This window comes from Montipora foliosa, chromosome 9 (genome assembly GCF_036669935.1).
Source record: "Montipora foliosa isolate CH-2021 chromosome 9, ASM3666993v2, whole genome shotgun sequence".
NCBI lineage: Eukaryota > Metazoa > Cnidaria > Anthozoa > Scleractinia > Acroporidae > Montipora > Montipora foliosa.
This window is the reverse complement of record NC_090877.1, coordinates 9104219-9127146: the sequence shown is the minus strand read 5'-3', so window position 1 is coordinate 9127146 and position 22928 is coordinate 9104219. Positions and strand designations below refer to the sequence as shown.

Genomic DNA, 22928 nt, shown 5'->3' with positions numbered 1-22928 from the left:
CCACAGAGGCCAACCAAAGTTCTTCCGTAAGCTTCGTCCACGTTTTTACCAGAATTTCGGACGGCGGGTCTAATCTGCAGGTCGCAGGACGCAGGTCACAGGTTGCAGGTCATTGTTTCACCAATACAGAAAGTATCCTAAACACTCTTAAAAGCTAACCTTAGGCCTAATTAGGCCTAAACAAAGGTTTTCAGGCCTATGGTTAGCTTTTAAGAATGTTTAGGTTACTTTCTGTGTGGGTGAAACAATGACTGCAACCTGTGACCTGCGACCTGCGATCTGCAGATTAGACCCGCCGAATTTCGGAACGTGATCATCATTTTCCCGCAAAAAATTACCGACTTGAAGGCGACAAATCTCTCTTCGAAAGAGCTGAAAAACCTTTCCTTCGACAAATTGGCTAACATTTTACCTTGGATGCCAGAGGTCTTCTCGCTCACCAGCGGCGAGGAGCGTCGAAGTAGTGCTGATCGGCGAGAGACGACCGCGACCTGTACCATTTTTCCCTGTGTGAGAAAGTTAATCCATAAATCTTATAGAACGAAAAATGGTTCCGTGTCCCAGCACTAACCGCCACTGTCGATGCGCGCAAACGAACTGAAAAAGAGTTGTGTTCCCCACAAAATTCATCTCGCCCCTAAATATGGTCATTGAATAAAAAATTAACTACTTTTTTCTGCTTAACGTAAGTTCACAGTACAATCTGATCGATCCTGTATGCTTTAACACTTTTCTGAAGACGAAACTCCTTTTGTGTTATGTTTTTAGCCTTTGTTGATGGATATCTACACCGTCAAGAGACGTCCAGCCGAGAATTCCTGAGTCGGCTTAAGCTCCTCATGTACAGCCAACGTGTAATTTTCAAATAAAAATTCCTAAATATTGTTGTTGTTTATTCCTTTCTCTTCTTTCATCTTTCAGATTATTTTGGATGTGTGATTACTGACTTTTAATCAATCGTCGATGAAGCACACGAAAAGGAGACCAGTATCTTCAGCAATTTTCTTCATTACTACACTTTCACTCCTGAAAGACACATCGCAATCTGTAACGTTGTACCAAACAAATTCTCACTCATCTTCGGCAAGTCTCGTTCCAGCTACCAAAAGCTTAACTCTCTCAATTCAAGCTCCAACGCTTTCGACCCCTGCAATCAACTCAAACAAGTTTCTAACGTCTGTTCACTTACCGACTTTCAATGTAACCGAAACAGCTAGTGAAAATGCAACAGCCACGGCATCTGTGTTCACTTCAACCGAGACCTCACAGTTGAACACTTTATCCCGAAATGCGACGCCATCGGCTTCTGCAATCAACTCAAAGCAGCTTCTCACGACTTCAGTGTCTGTACAATTTCCGACTTTCAAATTCACCGATACAGCTAATCAAAATGCAACAGCCACGGCATCTGTGTTCACTTCAACTGAGACCTCACAGTTGAACACTTTATCCCGAAATGCGACGCCATTGGCTTCTGCAATCAACTCAAAGCAGCTCTTCACGGCTTCAGTGTCTGTACAATTTCCGACTTTCAATTTCGCCGATACAGCTAGTCAAACTGCAACAACCACGGCATTTGTATTAACACCGACTGAGACCTCACAGTTGAACAGTTTATCCCAAGCTGCGACGCCTTCGGCTTCTGCAATCAACTCAAACCAGCTTCTCACGACTTCAGTATCTGTACAATTTCCAACCATCAATTTCACCGATACAGCTAGTCAAAACGCAACAGCCACGGCATCTGTGTTCACTTCAACTGAGACCTCAAAGTTGAACACTTTATCCCGAAATGCGACGCCATTGGCTTCTGCAATCAACTCAAACCAGCTTCTCACGACTTCAGTGTCTGTACAATTTCCGACTTTCAAATTCACCGATACAGCTAGTCAAAACGCAACAGCCACGGCATCTGTGTTCACTTCAACTGAGACCTCACAGTTGAACACTTTATCCCGAAATGCGACGCCTTCGGCTTCTGCAATCAACTCAAAGCAGCTCTTCACGGCTTCAGTGTCTGTACAATTTCCGACTTTCAATTTCACCGATACAGCTAGTCAAACTACAACAACCACGGCATTTGTGTTAACATCGACTGAGACCTCACAGTTGAACAGTTTATCCCAACCTGCGACGCCTTCGGCTTCTGCAATCAACTCAAACCAGCTTCTCACGACTTCAGTAACTGTACAATTTCCAACCATCAATTTCACCGATACAGCTAGTCAAAACGAAACAGCCACGGCATCTGTGTTCACTTCAACTGAGACCTCACAGTTGAACACTTTATCCCGAAATGCAACGCCATCGGCTTCTGCAATCAACTCAAACCAGCTTCTCACGACTTCAGTGTCTGTTCCCTTTCAGACTTTCAATTTCACTGATACAGTTAGTCAAAATGCAACAGCCACGGCATCTGTGTTCACTTCAACCGAGACCTCACAGTTGAACACTTTATCACAACCTGCGACTCCCACGGCTTCTGCAATCAACTCAAACCAGCTTCTCACGACTTCAGTGTTTGTTCCCTTTGAGACTTTCAATTTTACTAATACAGTTAGTCAAAATGCAACAGCCACGGCATCTGTGTTCACTTCAACCGAGACCTCACAGTTGAACACTTTATCACAACATGCGACTCCCACGGCTTCTGCAATCAACTTAAGCAAGCTTCTCATCACTTCGGTGCCTGTTCACTTTCCGACTTTCAATTTCACTGATACAGCTAGTCAAAATGCAATAACCACCACATCTGTGTTCACTTCAACCGAGACCTCACAGTTGAACACTTTATCACAACCTGCGACTCCCACGGCTTCTGCAATCAACTTAAACCAGCTTCTCATCACTTCGCGGGTGCCTGTTGACTTTCCGACTTTAAATTTCACTGATACAGCTAGTCAAAATGCAATAGCCACGGCATCTGTGTTCACTTCAACTGACACCTCACAGTTGAACACTTTATCCCGAAATGCGACGCCATCGGCTTCTGGAATCAACTCAAACCAGCTTCTCACAACTTCATTGTCTGTACAATTTCCGAATTTCAATTTCACCGATACAGCTAGTCAAAATGCAACAGCCACGTTATCTGTGTTCACTGCAACTGAGACCTCACAGTTGAACACTTTATCCCGAAATGCGACGCCTTCGGCTTCTGCAATCAACTCAAAGCAACTCTTTACGGCTTCAGTGTCTGTACAATTTCCGACTTTCAATTTCACCCATACAGCTAGTCAAACTGACACGAATACGGCATTTGTGTTAACATCGACTGAGACCTCACACTTGAACAGTTTATCCCAAGCTGCGACGCCTTCGGCTTCTGTAATCAACTCAAACCAGCTTCTCACGACTTCAGTATCTGTACAATTTCCAACCATCAATTTCACCGATACAGCTAGTCAAAACGCAACAGCCACGGCATCTCTGTTCATTTCAACTGAGACCTCACAGTTGAACACTTTATCCCGAAATGCGACGCCATTGGCTTCTGCAATCAACTCAAACCAGCTTCTCACGACTTCAGTGTCTGTACAATTTCCGACTTTCAAATTCACCGATACAGCTAGTCAAAATGCAACAGCCACGGCATCTGTGTTCACTTCAACTGAGACCTCACAGTTGAACACTTTATCCCGAAATGCGACACCTTCGGCTTCTGCAATCAACTCAAAGCAGCTCTTCACGGCTTCAGTGTCTGTACAATTTCCGACTTTCAATTTCACCGATACAGCTAGTCAAACTACAACAACCACGGCATTTCTGTTAACATCGACTGAGACCTCACAGTTGAACAGTTTATCCCAAGCTGCGACGCCTTCGGCTTCTGCAATCAACTCAAACCAGCTTCTCACGACTTTAGTAACTGTACAATTTCCAACCATCAATTTCACCGATACAGCTAGTCAAAACGCAACAGCCACGGCATCTGTGTTCACTTCAACTGAGACCTCACAGTTGAACACTTTATCCCGAAATGCAACGCCATCGGCTTCTGCAATCAACTCAAACCAGCTTCTCACGACTTCAGTGTCTGTTCCTTTTCAGACTTTAAATTTCACTGATACAGTTAGTCAAAATGCAACAGCCACGGCATCTGTGTTCACTTCAACCGAGACCTCACAGTTGAACACTTTATCACAACCTGTGACTCCCACGGCTTCTGCAATGAACTCAAACCAGCTTCTCACGACTTCAGTGTTTGTTCCCTTTGAGACTTTCAATTTTACTAATACAATTAGTCAAAATGCAACAGCCACGGCATCTGTGTTCACTTCAACCGAGACCTCACAGTTGAACACTTTATCACAACCTGCGACTCCAACGGCTTCTACAGTTAACTTAAACCAGCTTCTCATCACTTCGGTGCCTGTTCACTTTCCGACTTTCAATTTCACTGATACAGCTAGTGAAAATGCAATAGCCACGGCATCTGTGTTCACTTCAACCGAGACCTCACAGTTGAACACTTTATTACAACCTGCGACTCCCACGGATTCTTCAATCAACTTAAACCAGCTTCTCATCACTTCGCGGGTGCCTGTTGACTTTCCGACTTTAAATTTCACTAATACGGCTAGTCAAAATGCAACAGCCACGGCATCTGTGTTCACTTCAACTGAGACCTCACAGTTGAACACTTTATCCCGAAATGCGACGCCATCGCCTTCTGGAATCATCTCAAACCAGCTTCTCACAACTTCAGTGTCTGTACAATTTCCGAATTTCAATTTCAGCGATACAGCTAGTCAAAATGCAACAGCCACGTTATCTGTGTTCACTGCAACTGAGACCTCACAGTTGAACACTTTATCCCGAAATGCGACGCCTTCGGCTTCTGCATTCAACTCAAAGCACCTCTTTACGGCTTCAGTGTCTGTACAATTTCCGACTTTTAATTTCACCCATACAGCTAGTCAAACTGCAACAACCACGGCATTTGTGTTAACATCGACTGAGACCTCACAGTTGAACAGTTTATCCCAAGCTGCGACGCCTTCGGCTTCTGCAATCAACTCAAACCAGCTTCTCACGACTTCAGTATCTGTACAATTTCCAACCATCAATTTCACCGATACAGCTAGTCAAAACGCAATAGCCACGGCATCTGTGTTCACTTCAACTGAGACCTCACAGTTGAACACTTTATCCCAAAATGCAACGCCATCGGCTTCTGCAATCAAATCAAACCAGCTTCTCACGACTTCAGTGTCTGTTCCCTTTCAGACTTTCAATTTCACTAATACAGTTAGTCAAAATGCAACAGCCACGGCAACTGTGTTCACTTCAACCGAGACCTCACAGTTGAACACTTTATCACAACCTGCGACTCCCACGGCTTCTGCAATCAACTTAAACCAGCTTCTCATCACTTCGCGGGTGCCTGTTGACTTTCCGGCTTTCAATTTCACTGATACAGTTAGTCAAAATGCAAGAGCCACGGCATCTGTGTTCACTTCAACCGAGACCTCACAGTTTAACACTTTATCAAAACCTGCGACTCCCACGGCTTCTGCAATCGACTCAAACCAGCTTCTCATCACTTCGCGGGTGCCTGTTGACTTTCCGACTTTCAATTTCACTGATACAGCTAGTCAAAATGCAAGAGCCACGGCATCTGTGTTCACTTCAACCGAGACCTCACAGTTGAACATTTTATCACAACCTGCGACTCCCACGGCTTCTGCAATCAACTCAAACCAGCTTCTCCTCACTTCGGTGCCTGTTCACTTTCCGACTTTCAATTTCACTGATACCGCTAGTCAAAATGCAATAGCCACGGCATCTGTGTTCACTTCAACCGAGAACTCACAGTTAAACACTTTATCACAACCTGCGACTCCCACGGCTTCTGCAATCAACTTAAACCAGGTTCTCATCACTTCGCGTGTGCCAGTTGACTTTCCGACTTTAAATTTCACTGATACAGCTAGTCAAAATGCAATAGCCATGGCATCTGTGTTCACTTCAACTGAGACCTCACAGTTGAACACTTTATCCCGAAATGCGACGCGTTCGGCTTCTGCAATCAACTCAAAGCAGCTCTTCACGGCTTCAGTGTCTGTACAATTTGCGACTTTCAATTTCACCCATACAGCTAGTCAAACTGCAACAACCACGGCATTTGTGTTCACATCGACTGAGACCTCACAGTTGAACAGTTTATCCCAAGCTGCGACGCCTTCGGCTTCTGCAATCAACTCAAACCAGCTTCTCACGACTTCAGTATCTGTACAATTTCCAACCATCAATTTCACCGATACAGCTAGTCAAAATGCAACAGCCACGGCATTTGTGTTAACATCGACTGAGACCTCACAGTTGAACAGTTTATCCCAAGCTGCGACGCATTCGGCTTCTGCAATTAACTCGAACCAGCTTCACATAACTTCCCGGGTGCCTGTTGACTTTCCGGCTTCTGCAATCAAATTAAACCAGCTTCTTATCACTTCGCGAGTGCCTGTTGACTTTCCGACTTTAAATTTCACTGATACAGCTAGTCAAAATGCAATAGCCACGGCATCTGTGTTCAGTTCAACTGAGACCTCACAGTTGAACACTTTATCCCGAAATGCGACGCCGTCGGCTTCTGCAATCAACTCAAAGCAGCTCTTCTTGGCTTCAGTGTCTGTACAATTTCCGACTTTCAATTTCACCGATACAGCTAGTCAAAATGCAACAGCCACGGCATCTGTGTTCACTTTAACTGAGATCTCACAGTTGAACACTTTATCCCGAAATGCGACGCGTTCGGCTTCTGCAATCAACTCAAAGCAGCTCTTCACGGCTATAGTGTCTGTACAATTTCCGACTTTCAATTTCACCCATACAGCTAGTCAAACTTCAACAACCACGGCATTTGTGTTAACATCGACTGAGACCTCACAGTTGAACAGTTTATCCCAAGCTGCGACGCATTCGGCTTCTGCAATCAAATTAAACCAGCTTCTCATCACTTCGCGAGTGCCTGTTGACTTTCCGACTTTAAATTTCACTGATACAGCTAGTCAAAATGCAATAGCCACGGCATCTGTGTTCAGTTCAACTGAGACCTCACAGTTGAACACTTTATCCCGAAATGCGACGCCGTCGGCTTCTGCAATCAACTCAAAGCAGCTCTTCTTGGCTTCAGTGTCTGTACAATTTCCGACTTTCAATTTCACCGATACAGCTAGTCAAAATGCAACAGCCACGGCATCTGTGTTCACTTTAACTGAGACCTCACAGTTGAACACTTTATCCCGAAATGCAATGCCATCGGCTTCTCCAATCAACTCAAACCATCTTCTCACGACTTCAGTGTCTGTTCCCTTTCAGACTTTCAATTTTACCGATACAGCTAGTCAAACTGCAACAACCACGGTATTTGTGTTAACATCGACTGAGATATCACAGTTAAACAGTTTATCCCGAAATGCGACTTCATCGGCTTCTGCAATCAACTCAAACCAGCTTCTCACGACTTCAGTATCTGTACAATTTCCAACCATCAATTTCACCGATACAGCTAGTCAAAATGCAACAGCCACGTTATCTGTGTTCACTGCAACTGAGACCTCACAGTTGAACACTTTATCCCGAAATGCGACATCTTTGGCTTCTGCAATCAACTCAAAGCAACTCTTTACGGCTTTAGTGTCTGTACAATTTCCGACTTTTAATTTCACCCATACAGCTAGTCAAACTGCAACAACTACGGCATTTTTGTTAACATCGACTGAGACCTCACAGTTAAACAGTTTATCCCAAGCTGCGACGCCTTCGGCTTCTGCAATCAACTCAAACCAGCTTCTCACGACTTCAGTATCTGTACAATTTCCAACCATCAATTTCACCGATACAGCTAGTCAAAACGCAACAACCACGGAATCTGTGTTCACTTCAACTGAGAGCTCACAGTTAAACACTTTATCCCGAAATGCGACGCCATTGGCTTCTGCAATCAACTCAAACCAGCTTCTCACGACTTCAGTGTCTGTACAATTTCCGACTTTCAAATTCACCGATACAGCTAGTCAAAATGCAACAGCCACGGCATCTGTGTTCACTTCAACTGAGACCTCACAGTTGAACACTTTATCCCGAAATGCGACGCCTTCGGCTTCTGCAATCAACTCAAAGCAGCTCTTCACGGCTTCAGTGTCTGTACAATTTCCGACTTTCAATTTCACCGATACAGCTAGTCAAACTACAACAACCACGGCATTTCTATTAACATCGACTGAGACCTCACAGTTGAACAGTTTATCCCAAGCTGCAACGCCTTCGGCTTCTGCAATCAACTCAAACCAGCTGCTCACGACTTCAGTATCTGTACAATTTCCAACCATCAATTTCACCGATACAGCTAGTCAAAACGCAACAGCCACGGCATCTGTGTTCACTTCAACCGAGACCTCACAGTTGAACACTTTATCCCGAAATGCAACGCCATCGGCTTCTGCAATCAACTCAAACCAGCTTCTCACGACTTTAGTGTCTGTTCCCTTTCAGACTTTCAATTTCACTGATACAGTTAGTCAAAATACAACAGCCACGGCATTTGTGTTCACTTCAACCGAGACCTCACAGTTGATCACTTTATCACAACCTGCGACTCCCACGGCTTCTGCAATCAACTCAAACCAGCTTCTCACGACTTCAGTGTTTGTTCCATTTGAGACTTTCAATTTTACTAATACAGTTAGTCAAAATGCAACAGCCACGGCATCTGTGTTCACTTCAACCGAGACCTCACAGTTGAACACTTTATCACAACCTGCGACTCCCACGGCTTTTACAATTAACTTAAACCAGCTTCTCATCACTTCGGTGCCTGTTCACTTTCCGACTTTCAATTTCACTGATACAGCTAGTCAAAATGCAATAGCCACGGCATCTGTGTTCACTTCAACCGAGACCTCACAGTTGAACACTTTATCACAACCTGCGACTCCCACGGCTTCTGCAATCAACTTAAACCAGCTTCTCATCACTTCGCGGGTGCCTGTTGACTTTCCGACTTTAAATTTTAGTGATACAGCTAGTCAAAATACAACAGCCACGGCATCTGTGTTCACTTCAACTGAGACCTCACAGTTGAACACTTTATCCCGAAATGCGACGCCTTCGGCTTCTGCAATCAACTCAAAGCAGCTCTTTACGGCTTCAGTGTCTGCACAATTTCCGACTTTCAATTTCACCCATACAGCTAGTCAAATTGCAACAACCACGGCATTCCTGTTAACATCGACTGAGACCTCACAGTTGAACAGTTTATCCCAAGCTGCGACGCCTTCCGCTTCTGCAATCAACTCAAACCAGCTTCTCACGACTTCAGTATCTGTACAATTTCCAACCATCCATTTCACTAATACAGCTAGTCAAAACGCAATAGCCACGGCATCTGTTTTCACTTCAACTGAGACCTCACAGCTGAACACTTTATCCCAAAATGCAACGCCATCGGCTTCTCCAATCAACTCAAACCAGCTTCTCACGAATTCAGTGTCTGTTCCCTTTCAGAGTTTTAATTTTACTAATACAGTTAGTCAAAATGCAACAGCCACGGCATCTGTGTTCACTTTAACCGAGACCTCACAGTTGAACACTTTATCACAACCTGCGACTCCCACGGCTTCTGCAATAAACTTAAACCAGCTTCTCATCACTTCGCGGGTGCCTGTTGACTTTCCGGCTTTCAATTTCACTTATACAGCTAGTCAAAATGCAAGAGCCACGGCATCTGTGTTCACTTCAACCGAGACCTCACAGTTGAACACTTTATCACAACCTGCGACTCCCACGGCTTCTGCAATCAACTCAAACCAGCTTTTTCTCACTTCGGTGCCTGTTCACTTTCCGACTTTTAATTTCACTGATAGAGCTAGTCAAAATGCAATAGCCACGGCATCTGTGTTCACTTCAACCGAGACCTCACAGTTAAACACTTTATCACAACCTGCGACTCCCACGGCTTCTGCAATCAACTTAAACCAGCTTCTCATCACTTCGCGTGTGCCAGTTGACTTTCCGACTTTAAATTTCACTGATACAGCTAGTCAAAATGCACTAGCCACGGCATCTGTGTTCACTTCAACTGAGACCTCACAGTTGAACACTTTATCCCGAGATGCGACGCCATCGGTTTCTGGAATACACTCAAACCAGCTTCCCACAACTTCAGTGTCTGTACAATTTCCGACTTTCAATTTCACCGATACAGCTAGTCAAAATGCAACAGCCACGGCATCTGTGTTCACTGCAACTGAGACCTCACAGTTGAACACTTTATCCCGAAATGCGACGCGTTCGGCTTCTGCAATCAACTCAAAGCAGCTCTTCACGGCTTCCTTGTCTGTACAATTTCCGACTTTCAATTTCACCCCTACAGCTAGCCAAACTGCAACAACCACGGCATTTGGGTTAACATTGACTGAGACCTCACAGTTGAACAGTTTATCCCAAGCTGCGACGCCTTCGACTTCTGCAATCAACTCGAACCAGCTTGACATAACTTCGCGGGTGCCTTTTGACTTTCCGGCTTTCAATTTCACTGATACAGCTAGTCAAAATGCAATAGCCACGGCATCTGTGTTCACTTCAACGGAAACCTCACAGTTTAACACTTTTTTACAACCTGCGACTCCCCCGGCTTCTGCAATCAAATTAAACCAGCTTCTCATCACTTCGCGAGTGCCTGTTGACTTTCCGACTTTAAATTTCACTGATACAGCTAGTCAAAATGCAATAGCCACGGCATCTGTGTTCAGTTCGACTGAGACCTCACAGTTCAACACTTTATCCCGAAATTCGACGCCGTCGGCTTCTGCAATCAACTCAAAGCAGCTCTTCTTGGCTTCAGTGTCTGTACAATTTCCGACTTTCAATTTCACCGATACAGCTAGTCAAAATGCAACAGCCACGGCATCTGTGTTCACTTTAACTGAGACCTTACAGTTAAACACTTTATCCCGAAATGCGACGCCTTCGGCTTCTGCAATCAACTCAAAACAGCTCTTCACGGCTTCAGTGTCTGTACAATTTCCGACTTTCAATTTCACCGATACAGCTAGTCAAACTGCAACAACCACGGCATTTGTGTTAACATCGACTGAGACCTCACAGTTGAACAGTTTACCCCAAGCTGCGACGCCTTCGGCTTCTGCAATCAACTCAAACCAGCTTCTCACGACTTCAGTATCTGTACAATTTCCAACCATCAATTTCACCGATACAGCTACTCAAAACGCAACACCCACGGCATCTGTGTTCACTTTAACTGAGACCTCACAGTTGAACACTTTATCCCAAAATGCAACGCCATCGGCTTCTGCAATCAACTCAAACCAGCTTCTCACAACTTCAGTGTCTGTACAATTTCCGACTTTCAATTTCACCGATACAGCTAGTCAAAATGCAACAGCCACGGAATCTGTGTTCACTTCAAATGAGACCTCACAGTTGAACAGTTTATCCCGAAATGCGACGCCTTTGGGTTCTGCAATCAACTCAAACCAGCTCTTCACGGCTTCAGTGTCTGTACAATTTCCGACTTTTAATTTCACCCATACAGCTAGTCAAACTGCAACAACCACGGCATTTGTGTTAACATCGACTGAGACCTCACAGTTGAACAGTTTATCCCAAGCTGCGACGCCTTCGGCTTCTGCAATCAACTCAAACCAGCTTCTTACGACTTCAGTATCAGTACAATTTCCAACCATCAATTTCACCGATACAGCTAGTCAAAACGCAACAGCCACGGTATCTCTGTTCAATTCAACTGAGACCTCACAGTTGAACACTTTATCCCGAAATGCAACGCCATCGGCTTCTGCAATCAACTCAAACCAGCTTCTCACGACTTCAGTGTCTGTTCCCTTTCAGACTTTCAATTTCACTGATACAGTTAGTCAAAATGCAACACCCACGGCATCTGTGTTCACTTCAACCGAGACCTCACAGTTGAACACTCTATCACAACCTGCGACTCCCACGGCTTCTGCAATAAACTTAAACCAGCTTTTTATCACTTCGGTGCCAGTTTACTTTCCGACTTTTAATTTCACTGATACAGCTAGTCAAAATGCAATCACCACGGCATATGTGTTCACTTCAACCGAGACCTCACAGTTGGACACCTTATCACAACATGTGACTCCCACGGCTTCTGCAATCAAGTCAAACCAGTTTCTCCTCACTTCGGTGCCTGTTCAATTTCCGACTTTCAATTTCACTGATACAGCTAGTGAAAGAGCAATAGCCACGGCATCTGTGTTCACTTCAACCGAGACCTCACAGTTGAACACTTCGTCACAACCTGCGACTCCTACGGCTTCTGCAATCAACTTAAACCAGCTTCTCATCACTTGGCGGGTTCCTGTTGACTTTCCGACTTTAAATTTTACTGATACAGCTGGTCAAAATGCAATAGCCACGACATCTGTGTTCACTTCAACCGAGACCTCACAGCTGAACACTTTATCACAACCTGCGACTCCCACGGCTTCTGCAATCAACTCAAACCAGCTTCTCCTCACTTCGGTGCCTGTTCACTTTCCGACTTTCAATTTCACTGATACAGATAGTCAAAATGCAATAGCCACGGCATCTGTGTTCACTTCAACCGAGACCTCACAGTTGAACACTTTATCACAACCTGCGACTCCCACGGCTTCTGTAATCAACTTAAACCAGCTTCTCATCACTTCGCGGGTGCCTGTTGACTTTCCGACTTTAAATTTCACCGATACAGCTAGTCAAAATTCAATAGCCATGGCATCTGTGTTCACTTCAACTGAGACCTCACAGTTGAACACTTTATCCCGAAATGCGACGCCATCGGCTTCTGGAATCAACTCAAACCAGCTTCTCACGACTTCAGTGTCTGTACAATTTCCGAATTTCAATTTCACCAATACAGCTAGTCAAAATGCAACAGCCACGTTATCTGTGTTCACTGCAACTGAGACCTCACAGTTGAACACTTTATCCCAAAATGCGACGCCTTCGGCTTCTGCAATCAACTCAAAGCAGCTCTTCACGGCTTCATTGTCGGTACAATTTCCGACTTTCAATTTCACCGATACAGCTAGTCAAACTGCAACAACCACGGCATTTGTGTTAACATCGAGTGAGACCTCACGGTTGAACAGTTTATCCCAAGCTGCGACGCCTTCGGCTTCTGCAATCAACTCAAACCAGCTTCTCACGACTTTAGTATCTGTACAATTTCCAACCATCAATTTCACCGATACAGCTACTCAAAACGAAACAGCCACGGCATCTGTGTTCACTTTAACTGAGACCTCACAGTTGATCACTTTATCCCGAAATGCGACGCCATCGACTTCTGGAATCAACTCAAACCAGCTTCTCGCAACTTCAGTGTCTGTACAATTTCCGAATTTCAATTTCACCGATACAGCTAGTGAACATGCAACAGCCACGTTATCTGTTTTCACTGCAACTGAGACCTCACAGTTGAACTCTTTATCGCGAAATGCGACGCCTTCGGCTTCTGCAATCAACTCAAAGCAGCTCTTCACGGCTTCAGTGTCTGTACAATTTCCGACTTTCAATTTCACCGATACAGCTAGTCAAACTGCAACAACCACGGCATTTGTGTTAACATCGACTGAGACCTCACAGTTGAACAGTTTATCCCAAGCTGCGACGCCTTTGGCTTCTGCAATCAACTCAAACCAGCTTCTCACGACTTTAGTATCTGTACAATTTCCAACCATCAATTTCACTAATACAGTTAGTCAAAATGCAACAGCCACGGCATCTGTGTTTACTTCAACCGAGACCTCACAGTTGAACACTTTATCACAACCTGCGACTCCCACGGCTTCTGCAATCAACTCAAACCAGCTTCTCCTCACTTCGGTGCCTGTTCACTTTCCGACTTTCAATTTCACTGATACAGCTAGTCAAAATGCAATAGCCACGGCATCTGTGTTCACTTCAACCGAGACCTCACACTTGAACACTTCATCACAACCTGCGACTCCCACGGCTTCTGCAATCAACTTAAACCAGCTTCTCATCACTTCGCGGGTTCCAGTTGACTTTCCGACTTTAAATTTCACTGATACAGGTAGTCAAAATAAAATAGCCACGGCATCTGTGTTCACTTCAACTGAGACCTCACAGTTGAACACTTTATCCCGAAATGCGACGCCATTGGTTTCTGGAATCAACTCCAACCTGCTTCCCACAACTTCAGTGTCTGTACAATTTCCGACTTTCAATTTCACCGATACAGCTACTCAAAATGCAACAGCCACGGCATCTGTGTTCACTGCAACTGAGATCTCACAGTTGAACACTTTATCCCGAAATGCGACGCCTTCGGCTTCTGAAATCAACTCAAAGCAGCTCTTCACGGCTTCAGTGTCTGTACAATTTCCGACTTTCAATTTCACCCATACAGCTAGTCAAACTGCAACAACCACGGCATTTGTGTTAACATCGACTGAGACCTCACAGTTGAACAGTTTATCCCAAGCTGCGACGACTTCGGCTTCTGCAATCAACTCAAACCAGCTTCTCACGACTTCAGTATCTCTCTCCACGGTATATCTGTTCACTTCAACTGAGACCTCACAGTTGAACACTTTATCCCGAAATACAACGCCATCGGCTTCTGCAATCAACTCAAACCAGCTTCTCACGACTTCAGTGTCTGTTCCCTTTCAGACTTTCAATTTCACTGATACAGTTAGTCAAAATGCAACAGCCACGGCATCTGTGTTCACTTCAACCAAGACCTCACAGTTAAATACTTTATCACAACCTGCGACTCCCACGGCTTCTGCAAACAACCTAAACCAGCTTCTCATCACTTCGGTGCCAGTTCACTTTCCGACTTTCAATTTCACTGATACAGCTAGTCAAAATGCAATATCCACGGCATATGTCTTCACTTCAACCGAGACCTCACAGTTGGACACTTTATCACAACATGCGACTCCCACGGCTTCTGCAATCAAGTCAAACCAGGTTCTCCTCACTTCGGTGCCTCTTCAATTACCGACTTTCAATTTCACTGATACAGCTGGTCAAAATGCAATAGCCACGGCATCTGTGTTCACTTCAACCAAGACCTCACAGTTGAACACTTTATCACAACCTGCGACTCCCACGGCTTCTGCAATCAACTTAAACCAGCTTCTCATCACTTCGGTCCCTGTTTACTTTCCGACTTTCAATTTCACTAATACAGCTAGTCAAAATGCAAAGGCCACGGCATCTGTGTTCACTTTAACTGAGACCTCACTTGTGAACAGTTTATCCCGAAATGCGACGCCTTCGGCTTCTGCAATCAACTCAAAGCAGCTCTTCACGGCTTCAGTGTCTGTACAATTTCCGACTTTCAATTTCACCGATACATCTAGTCAAACTGCAACAACCACGGCATTTGTGTTAACATCGACTGAGACCTCACAGTTGAACAGTTTATCCCAAGCTGCGACGCCTTTGGCTTCTGCAATCAACTCAAACCAGCTTCACACGACTTCAGTATCTGTACAATTTCCAACCATCAATTTCACCGATACAGCTAGTCAAAACGCAACAGCCACGGCATCTGTGTTCAATTCAACTGAGACCTCACAGTTGAACACTTTATCCCGAAATGCAACGCCATCGGCTTCTGCAATCAACTCAAACCAGCTTCTCACGACTTCAGTGTCTGTTCCCTTTCAGACTTTCAATTTAACTGATACAGTTAGTCAAAATGCAACAGCCACGGAATCTGTGTTCACTTCAACCAAGACCTCAATGGTGAACACTTTATCACAACCTGCGACTCCCACGGCTTCTGCAATCAACTTGAACCAGCTTCTCATCACTTCGCTTTTGCCTGTTCACTTTCCGACTTTAAATTTCACTGATACAGCTAGTCAAAATGCAATAGCCACCGCATCTGTGTTCACTTCAACCGAGACCTCACACTTAAACACTTTATCACAACCTGCGACTCCCACGGCTTCTAGAATCAACTTAAACCAGCTTCTCATCACTTCGGTCCCTGTTCACTTTCCGACTTTCAATTTCACTGATACAGCTAGTCAAAATGCAATAGCCACGGCATCTGTGTTCACTTCAACCGAGAACTCACAGTTGAACACTTTATCACAACCTGCGACTCCCACGTCTTCTGCAATCAACTTAAACCAGCTTCTCATCACTTCGGTCCCTGTTCACTTTCCGACTTTCAATTTCACTAATACAGCTAGTCAAAATGCAATAGCCACGGCATCTGTGTTCACTTCAACCGAGACCTCACAGTTAAACATTTTATCACAACCTGCGACTCCCACGGCTTCTGCAATCAACTTAAACCAGCTTCTCATCACTTCCGTCCCTGTTCACTTTCCGACTTTCAATTTCACTGATACAGCTAGTCAAAATGCAACAGCCACGGCATCTGTGTTCACTTCAACCGAGTCGTCACAGTTGAACACTTTATCCCGAAATGCGACGCCTTCGGCTTCTGCAATCAACTCAAAGCAGCTCTTCACGGCTTCAGTGTTTGTACAATTTCCGACTTTCAATTTCACCCATACAGCTAGTCAAACTGCGGCAACCACGGCATTTGTGTTAACATCGACTGAGACCTCACAGTTGAACAGTTTATCCCAAGCTGCGACGCCTTCGGCTTCTGCAATCAACTCAAACCAGCTTCTTACGACTTCAGTATCTGTACAATTTCCAACCATCAATTTCACCGATACAGCTAGTCAAAACCCAACAACCACGGTATCTCTGTTCACTTCAACTGAGACCTCACAGTTGAACACTTTATCCCGAAATACAACGCCATCGGCTTCTGCAATCAACTTAAACCAGCTTCTCACGACTTCAGTGTCTGTTCCCTTTCAGACTTTCAATTTCCCTGATACAGTTAGTCAAAATGCAACAGCCACGGCATCTGTGTTCACTTCAACCGAGACCTCACAGTTAAATACTTTATCACAACCTGCGACTCCCACGGCTTCTGCAAACAACCTAAACCAGCTTCTCATCACTTCGGTGCCAGTTCACTTTCCGACATTCAATTTCACTGATACAGCTAGTCAAAATGCAATATCCACGGCATATGTCTTCACTTCAACCGAGACCTCACAGTTGGACACTTTATCACAACATGCGACTCCCACGGCTTCTGCAATCAAGTCAAACCAGTTTCTCCTCACTTCGGTCCCTCTTCAATTACCGACTTTCAATTTCACTGATACAGCTAGTCAAAATGCAATAGCCACGGCATCTGTGTTCACTTCAACCGAGACCTCACAGTTGAACACTTTATCACAACCTGCGACTCCCACGGCTTCGGCAATCAACTTAAACCAGCTTCTCATCACTTCGGTCACTGTTTACTTTCCGACTTTCAATTTCACTAATACAGCTAGTCAAAATGCAACAGCCACGGCATCTGTGTTCACTTTAACTGAGACCTCACTTGTGAACAGTTTATCCCGAAATGCGACGCCTTCGGCTTCTGCAATCAACTCAAAGCAGCTCTTCACGGCTTCAGTGTCTGTACAATTTCCGACTTTCAATTTCACCGATACATCTAGTCAAACTGCAACAACCACGGCATTTGTGTTAACATCGACTGAGACCTCACAGTTGAACAGTTTATCCCAAGCTGCGACGCCTTTGGCTTCTGCAATCAACTCAAACCAGCTTCACACGACTTCAGTATCTGTACAATTTCCAACCATCAATTTCACCGATACAGCTAGTCAAAACGCAACAGCCACGGCATCTGTGTTCAATTCAACTGAGACCTCACAGTTGAACACTTTATCCCGAAATGCAACGCCATCGGCTTCTGCAATCAACTCAAACCAGCTTCTCACGACTTCAGTGTCTGTTCCCTTTCAGACTTTCAATTTAACTGATACAGTTAGTCAAAATGCAACAGCCACGGCATCTGTGTTCACTTCAACCGAGACCTCAATGGTGAACACTTTATCACATCCTGCGACTCCCACGGCTTCTGCAATCAACTTGAACCAGCTTCTCATCACTTCGCGGGTGCCTGTTCACTTTCCGACTTTCAATTTCACTGATACAGCTAGTCAAAATGCAATAGCCACCGCATCTGTGTTCACTTCAACCGAGACCTCACACTTAAACACTTTATCACAACCTGCGACTCCCACGGCTTCTAGAATCAACTTAAACCAGCTTCTCATCACTTCGGTCCCTGTTCACTTTCCGACTTTCAATTTCACTGATACAGCTAGTCAAAATGCAATAGCCACGGCATCTGTGATCACTTCAACCGAGACCTCACACTTGAACACTTTATCACAACCTGCGACTCCCACGGCTTCTAGAATCAACTTAAACCAGCTTCTCATCACTTCGGTCCCTGTTCACTTTCCGACTTTCAATTTCACTGATACAGCTAGTCAAAATGCAATAGCCACGGCATCTGTGATCACTTCAACCGAGACCTCACACTTGAACACTTTATCACAACCTGCGACTCCCACGGCTTCTAGAATCAACTTAAACCAGCTTCTCATCACTTCGGTCCCTGTTCACTTTGCGACTTTCAATTTCACTGATACAGCTAGTCAAAATGCAATAGCCACGGCATCTGTGTTCACTTCAACCGAGAACTCACAGTTGAACACTTTATCACAACCTACGACTCCCACGTCTTCTGCAATCAACTTAAACCAGCTTCTCATCACTTCGGTCCCTGTTCACTTTCCGACTTTCAATTTCACTAATACAGCTAGTCAAAATGCAATAGCCACGGCATCTGTGTTCACTTCAACCGAGACCTCACAGTTGAACATTTTATCACAACCTGCGACTCCCACGGCTTCTGCAATCAACTTAAACCAGCTTCTCATCACTTCCGTCCCTGTTCACTTTCCGACTTTCAATTTCACTGATACAGCTAGTCAAAATGCAACAGCCACGGCATCTGTGTTCACTTCAACCGAGTCCTCACAGTTCAACACTTTATCCCGAAATGCGACGCCTTCGGCTTCTGCATTCAACTCAAAGCAGCTCTTCATGGCTTCAGTGTCTGTACAATTTCCTACTTTCAATTTCACCGATACAGCTAGTCAAAATGCAACAGCCACGGCATCTGTGTTCACTTCAACTGAGACCTCACTTGTAAACAGTTTATCCCGAAGTGCGACGCCTTCGGCTTCTGCAATCAACTCAAAGCAGCTCTTCACGGCTTTAGTGTCTGTACAATTTCCGACTTTCAATTTCACCGATACAGCTAGTCAAACTGCAACAACCACGGCATTTGTGTTAAAATCGACTGAGACCTCACAGTTGAACAGTTTATCCCAAGCTGCGACGCCTTCGGCTTCTGCAATCAACTCAAACCAGCTTCTCACGACTTCAGTAGCTGTACAATTTCCAACCATCAATTTCACCGATACAGCTAGTCAAAACGCAACAGCCACGGCATCTGTGTTCACTTCAACTAAGACCTCACAGTTGAACACTTTATCACAACCTGCGACCCCCACGGCTTCTGCAATCAACTTAAACCAGCTTCTCATCACTTCGGTCCCTGTTCACTTTCCGACTTTCAATTTCACTCATACAATTAGTCAAAATGCAACAGCCACGGCATCTGTGTTTACTTCAACCGAGACCTCACAGTTGAACACTTTATCACAACCTGCGAATCCCACGGCGTCTGCAATCAACTTAAACCAGCTTCTCATCACTTCGGTGCCTGTTCCCTTTCCGACTTTCAATTTCACTGATACCGCTAGTCAAAATGCAATAGCCACGGCATCTGTGTTTACTTCAACCGAGACCTCACAGTTAAACACTTTTTCACAACCTGCGACTCCCAAAGCTTCTGCAATCAACTTAAACCAGCTTCTCATCACTTCGGTTCCTGTTCACTTTCCGACTTTCAATTTCACTGATACAGCTAGTCAATATGCAACAGCCACGGCATCTGTGTTCACTTCAATCGAGACTTTACAGTTGAACACTTTATCCCAAAATGCGACCTTTTCGGCTTCTGCTTTTAACTCAAAGCAGCTCTTCACGGCTTCAGTGTCTGTACAATTTCCGACTTTCAATTTCACCGATACAGCTAGTCAAAATGCAACAGCCACGTCATCTGTGTTCACTTCAACTGAGACCTCACATGTGAACACTTTATCCCGAAATGCGACGCCTTCGGCTTCTGCAATCAACTCAAAGCAGCTCTTCACGGCTTCAGTGTCTGTACAATTTCCGACTTTCAATTTCACCGATACAGCTAGTCAAACTGCAACAACCACGGCATTTGTGTTAACATCGACTGAGACCTCACAGTTGAACAGTTTATCCCAAGCCGCGACGCCTTCGGCTTCTGCAATCAACTTAAACCAGCTTCTCACGACTTCAGTATCTGTACAATTTTCAACCATCAATTTCACCGATAAAGCTAGTCAAAACGCAACAGCCACGGCATCTGTTTTCACTTCAACTGAGACCTCACAGTTGAACACTTTATCCCAAAATGCAACGCCATCGGCTTCTGCAATCAACTCAAACCAGCTTCTCACGACTTCAGTGTCTGTTCCCTTTCACACTTTCAATTTCACTGATACAGTTAGTCAAAATGCAACAGCCACATCATCAGTGTTCACTTCAACCGAGACCTCACAGTTGAACACTTTAACACGAAATGCGACTCCCACGGCTTCTGCAATCAACTTAAACCAACTTCTCATCACTTCGGTGCCCTTTCACTTTCCGACTTTCAATTTCACTGATACAGCTAGTCAAAATGCAATAGCCACGGCTTCTGTGTTCACTTCAACCGAAACGTCACAGTTGGACACTTTATCACAACCTGCGACTCCCACGGCTTCTGCAATCAACTTAAACCAGCTTCTCATCACTTTGGTGCCTGTTCCCTTTCCGACTTTCAATTTCACTGATACAGCTAGTCAAAATGCAATAGCCACGACATCTGTGTTTACTTCAACCGAGACCTTACAGTTGAACACTTTATCACAACCTGCAACTCCCACGGTTTCTGCAATCAACTTAAACCAGCTTCTCATCACTTCGGTGTCTGTTCACTTTCCGACTTTCATTTTTACTGATACAGCTAGTCAAAATGCAATGGCCACGGCATCTGTGTTCACTTCAACCGAGACCTCACAGTTGAACAGTTTATCCCGAAATGCGACGCCTTCGGCTTCTGCAATCAACTCAAAGCAGCTCTTCACTGCTTCAGTGTCTGTACAATTTCCGACTTTCAATTTCACCGATACAGCTAGTCAAACTGCAACAACCACGGCATTTGTGTTAACATCGACTGAGACCTCACAGTTAAACAGTTTATCCCAGGCTGCAACGCCTTCGGCTTCTGCAATCAACTCAAACCAGCTTCTCACGACTTCAGTAGCTGTACAATTTCCAACCATCAATTTCACCGATACAGCTAGTCAAAACGCAACAGCCACGGCATCTGTGTTCACTTCAACTAAGACCTCACAGTTGAACACTTTATCACAACCTGCGACTCCCACGGCTTCTGCAATCAACTTAAACCAGCTTCTCATCACTTCGGTCCCTGTTCACTTTCCGACTTTCAATTTCACTCATACAATTAGTCAAAATGCAACAGCCACGGCATCTGTGTTTACTTCAACCGACACCTCACAGTTGAAGACTTTATCACAACCTGCGACTCCCACGGCGTCTGCAATCAACTTAAACCAGCTTCTCATCACTTCGGTGCCTGTTCCCTTTCCGACTTTCAATTTCACTGATACAGCTAGTCAAAATGCAATAGCCACGGCATCTGTGTTTACTTCAACCGAGACCTCACAGTTGAACACTTTTTCACAACCTGCGACTCCCACAGCTTCTGCAATCAACTTAAACCAGCTTCTCATCACTTCGGTTCCTGTTCACTTTCCGACTTTCAATTTCACTGATACAGCTAGTCAAGATGCAACAGCCACGGCATCTGTGTTCACTTCAATCGAGACTTTACAGTTGAACACTTTATCCCAAAATGCGACCTTTTCGGTTTCTGCTTTTAACTCAAAGCAGCTCTTCACGGCTTCAGTGTCTGTACAATTTCCGACTTTCAATTTCACCGATACAGCTAGTCAAAATGCAACAGCCACGTCATCTGTGTTCACTTCAACTGAGACCTCACATGTAAACACTTTATCCCGAAATGCGACGCCTTCGGCTTCTGCAATCAACTCAAACCAGCTTCTCACGACTTCAGTGTCTGTTCCCTTTCACACTTTCAATTTCACTGATACAGTTAGTCAAAATGCAACAGCCACGGCCTCTGTGTTCACTTCAACCAGGACCTCACAGTTGAACACTTTATCACAACCTGCGACTCCCACGGCTTCTGCAATAAACTTAAACCAGCTTCTCATCACTTCGCGGGTGCCTGTTTACTTTCCGAGTTTCAATTTCACTGAAACAGCTAGTCAAAATGCAGTAGCCATGGCATCTGTGTTCACTTCAACCGAGACCTCACAGTTAAACACTTTATCACAACCTGCGACTCCCACGGCTTCTGCAATTAACTTAAACCAGCTACTCATCACTTCGCGGGTGCCTGTTCACTTTCCGACTTTCAATTTAACTGATAGAGCTAGTCAAAATGCAATAGCCACGGCATCTGTGTTCACGTCAACCAAGACCTTACAGTTGAACACTTTATCACAACATGCGACTCCCACGGCTTCTGCAATCAACTTAAACCAGCTTCTCATCACTTCGCGGGTGCCTGTTCACTTTCCGACTCTCAATTTCACTGATACAGCTAGTAAAAATGCAATAGCCACGGCATCTGTGTTCATTTCAACCGAGACCTCACAGTTGAACACTTTATCAAAACCTGCGACTCCCACGGCTTCTGCAATCAGCTTAAACCAGCTTCTCATCACTTCGGTCCCTGTTCA

General features: G+C 44.8%; 1 protein-coding gene across 1 annotated transcript in view; it reads left to right on the top strand.

Moving 5' to 3' along the window:
• The first annotated feature begins 963 nt into the window (after nt 1–963).
• The window catches only part of LOC137971427 (pneumococcal serine-rich repeat protein-like), a 24070-nt gene continuing 2105 nt past the window's right edge, over nt 964–22928 (top strand). The window contains exon 1 of the mRNA XM_068818255.1: nt 964–22928. This exon is cut by the window's right edge and continues 1604 nt beyond it. Within this exon, the coding sequence (XP_068674356.1) occupies nt 964–22928 (21965 nt within the window).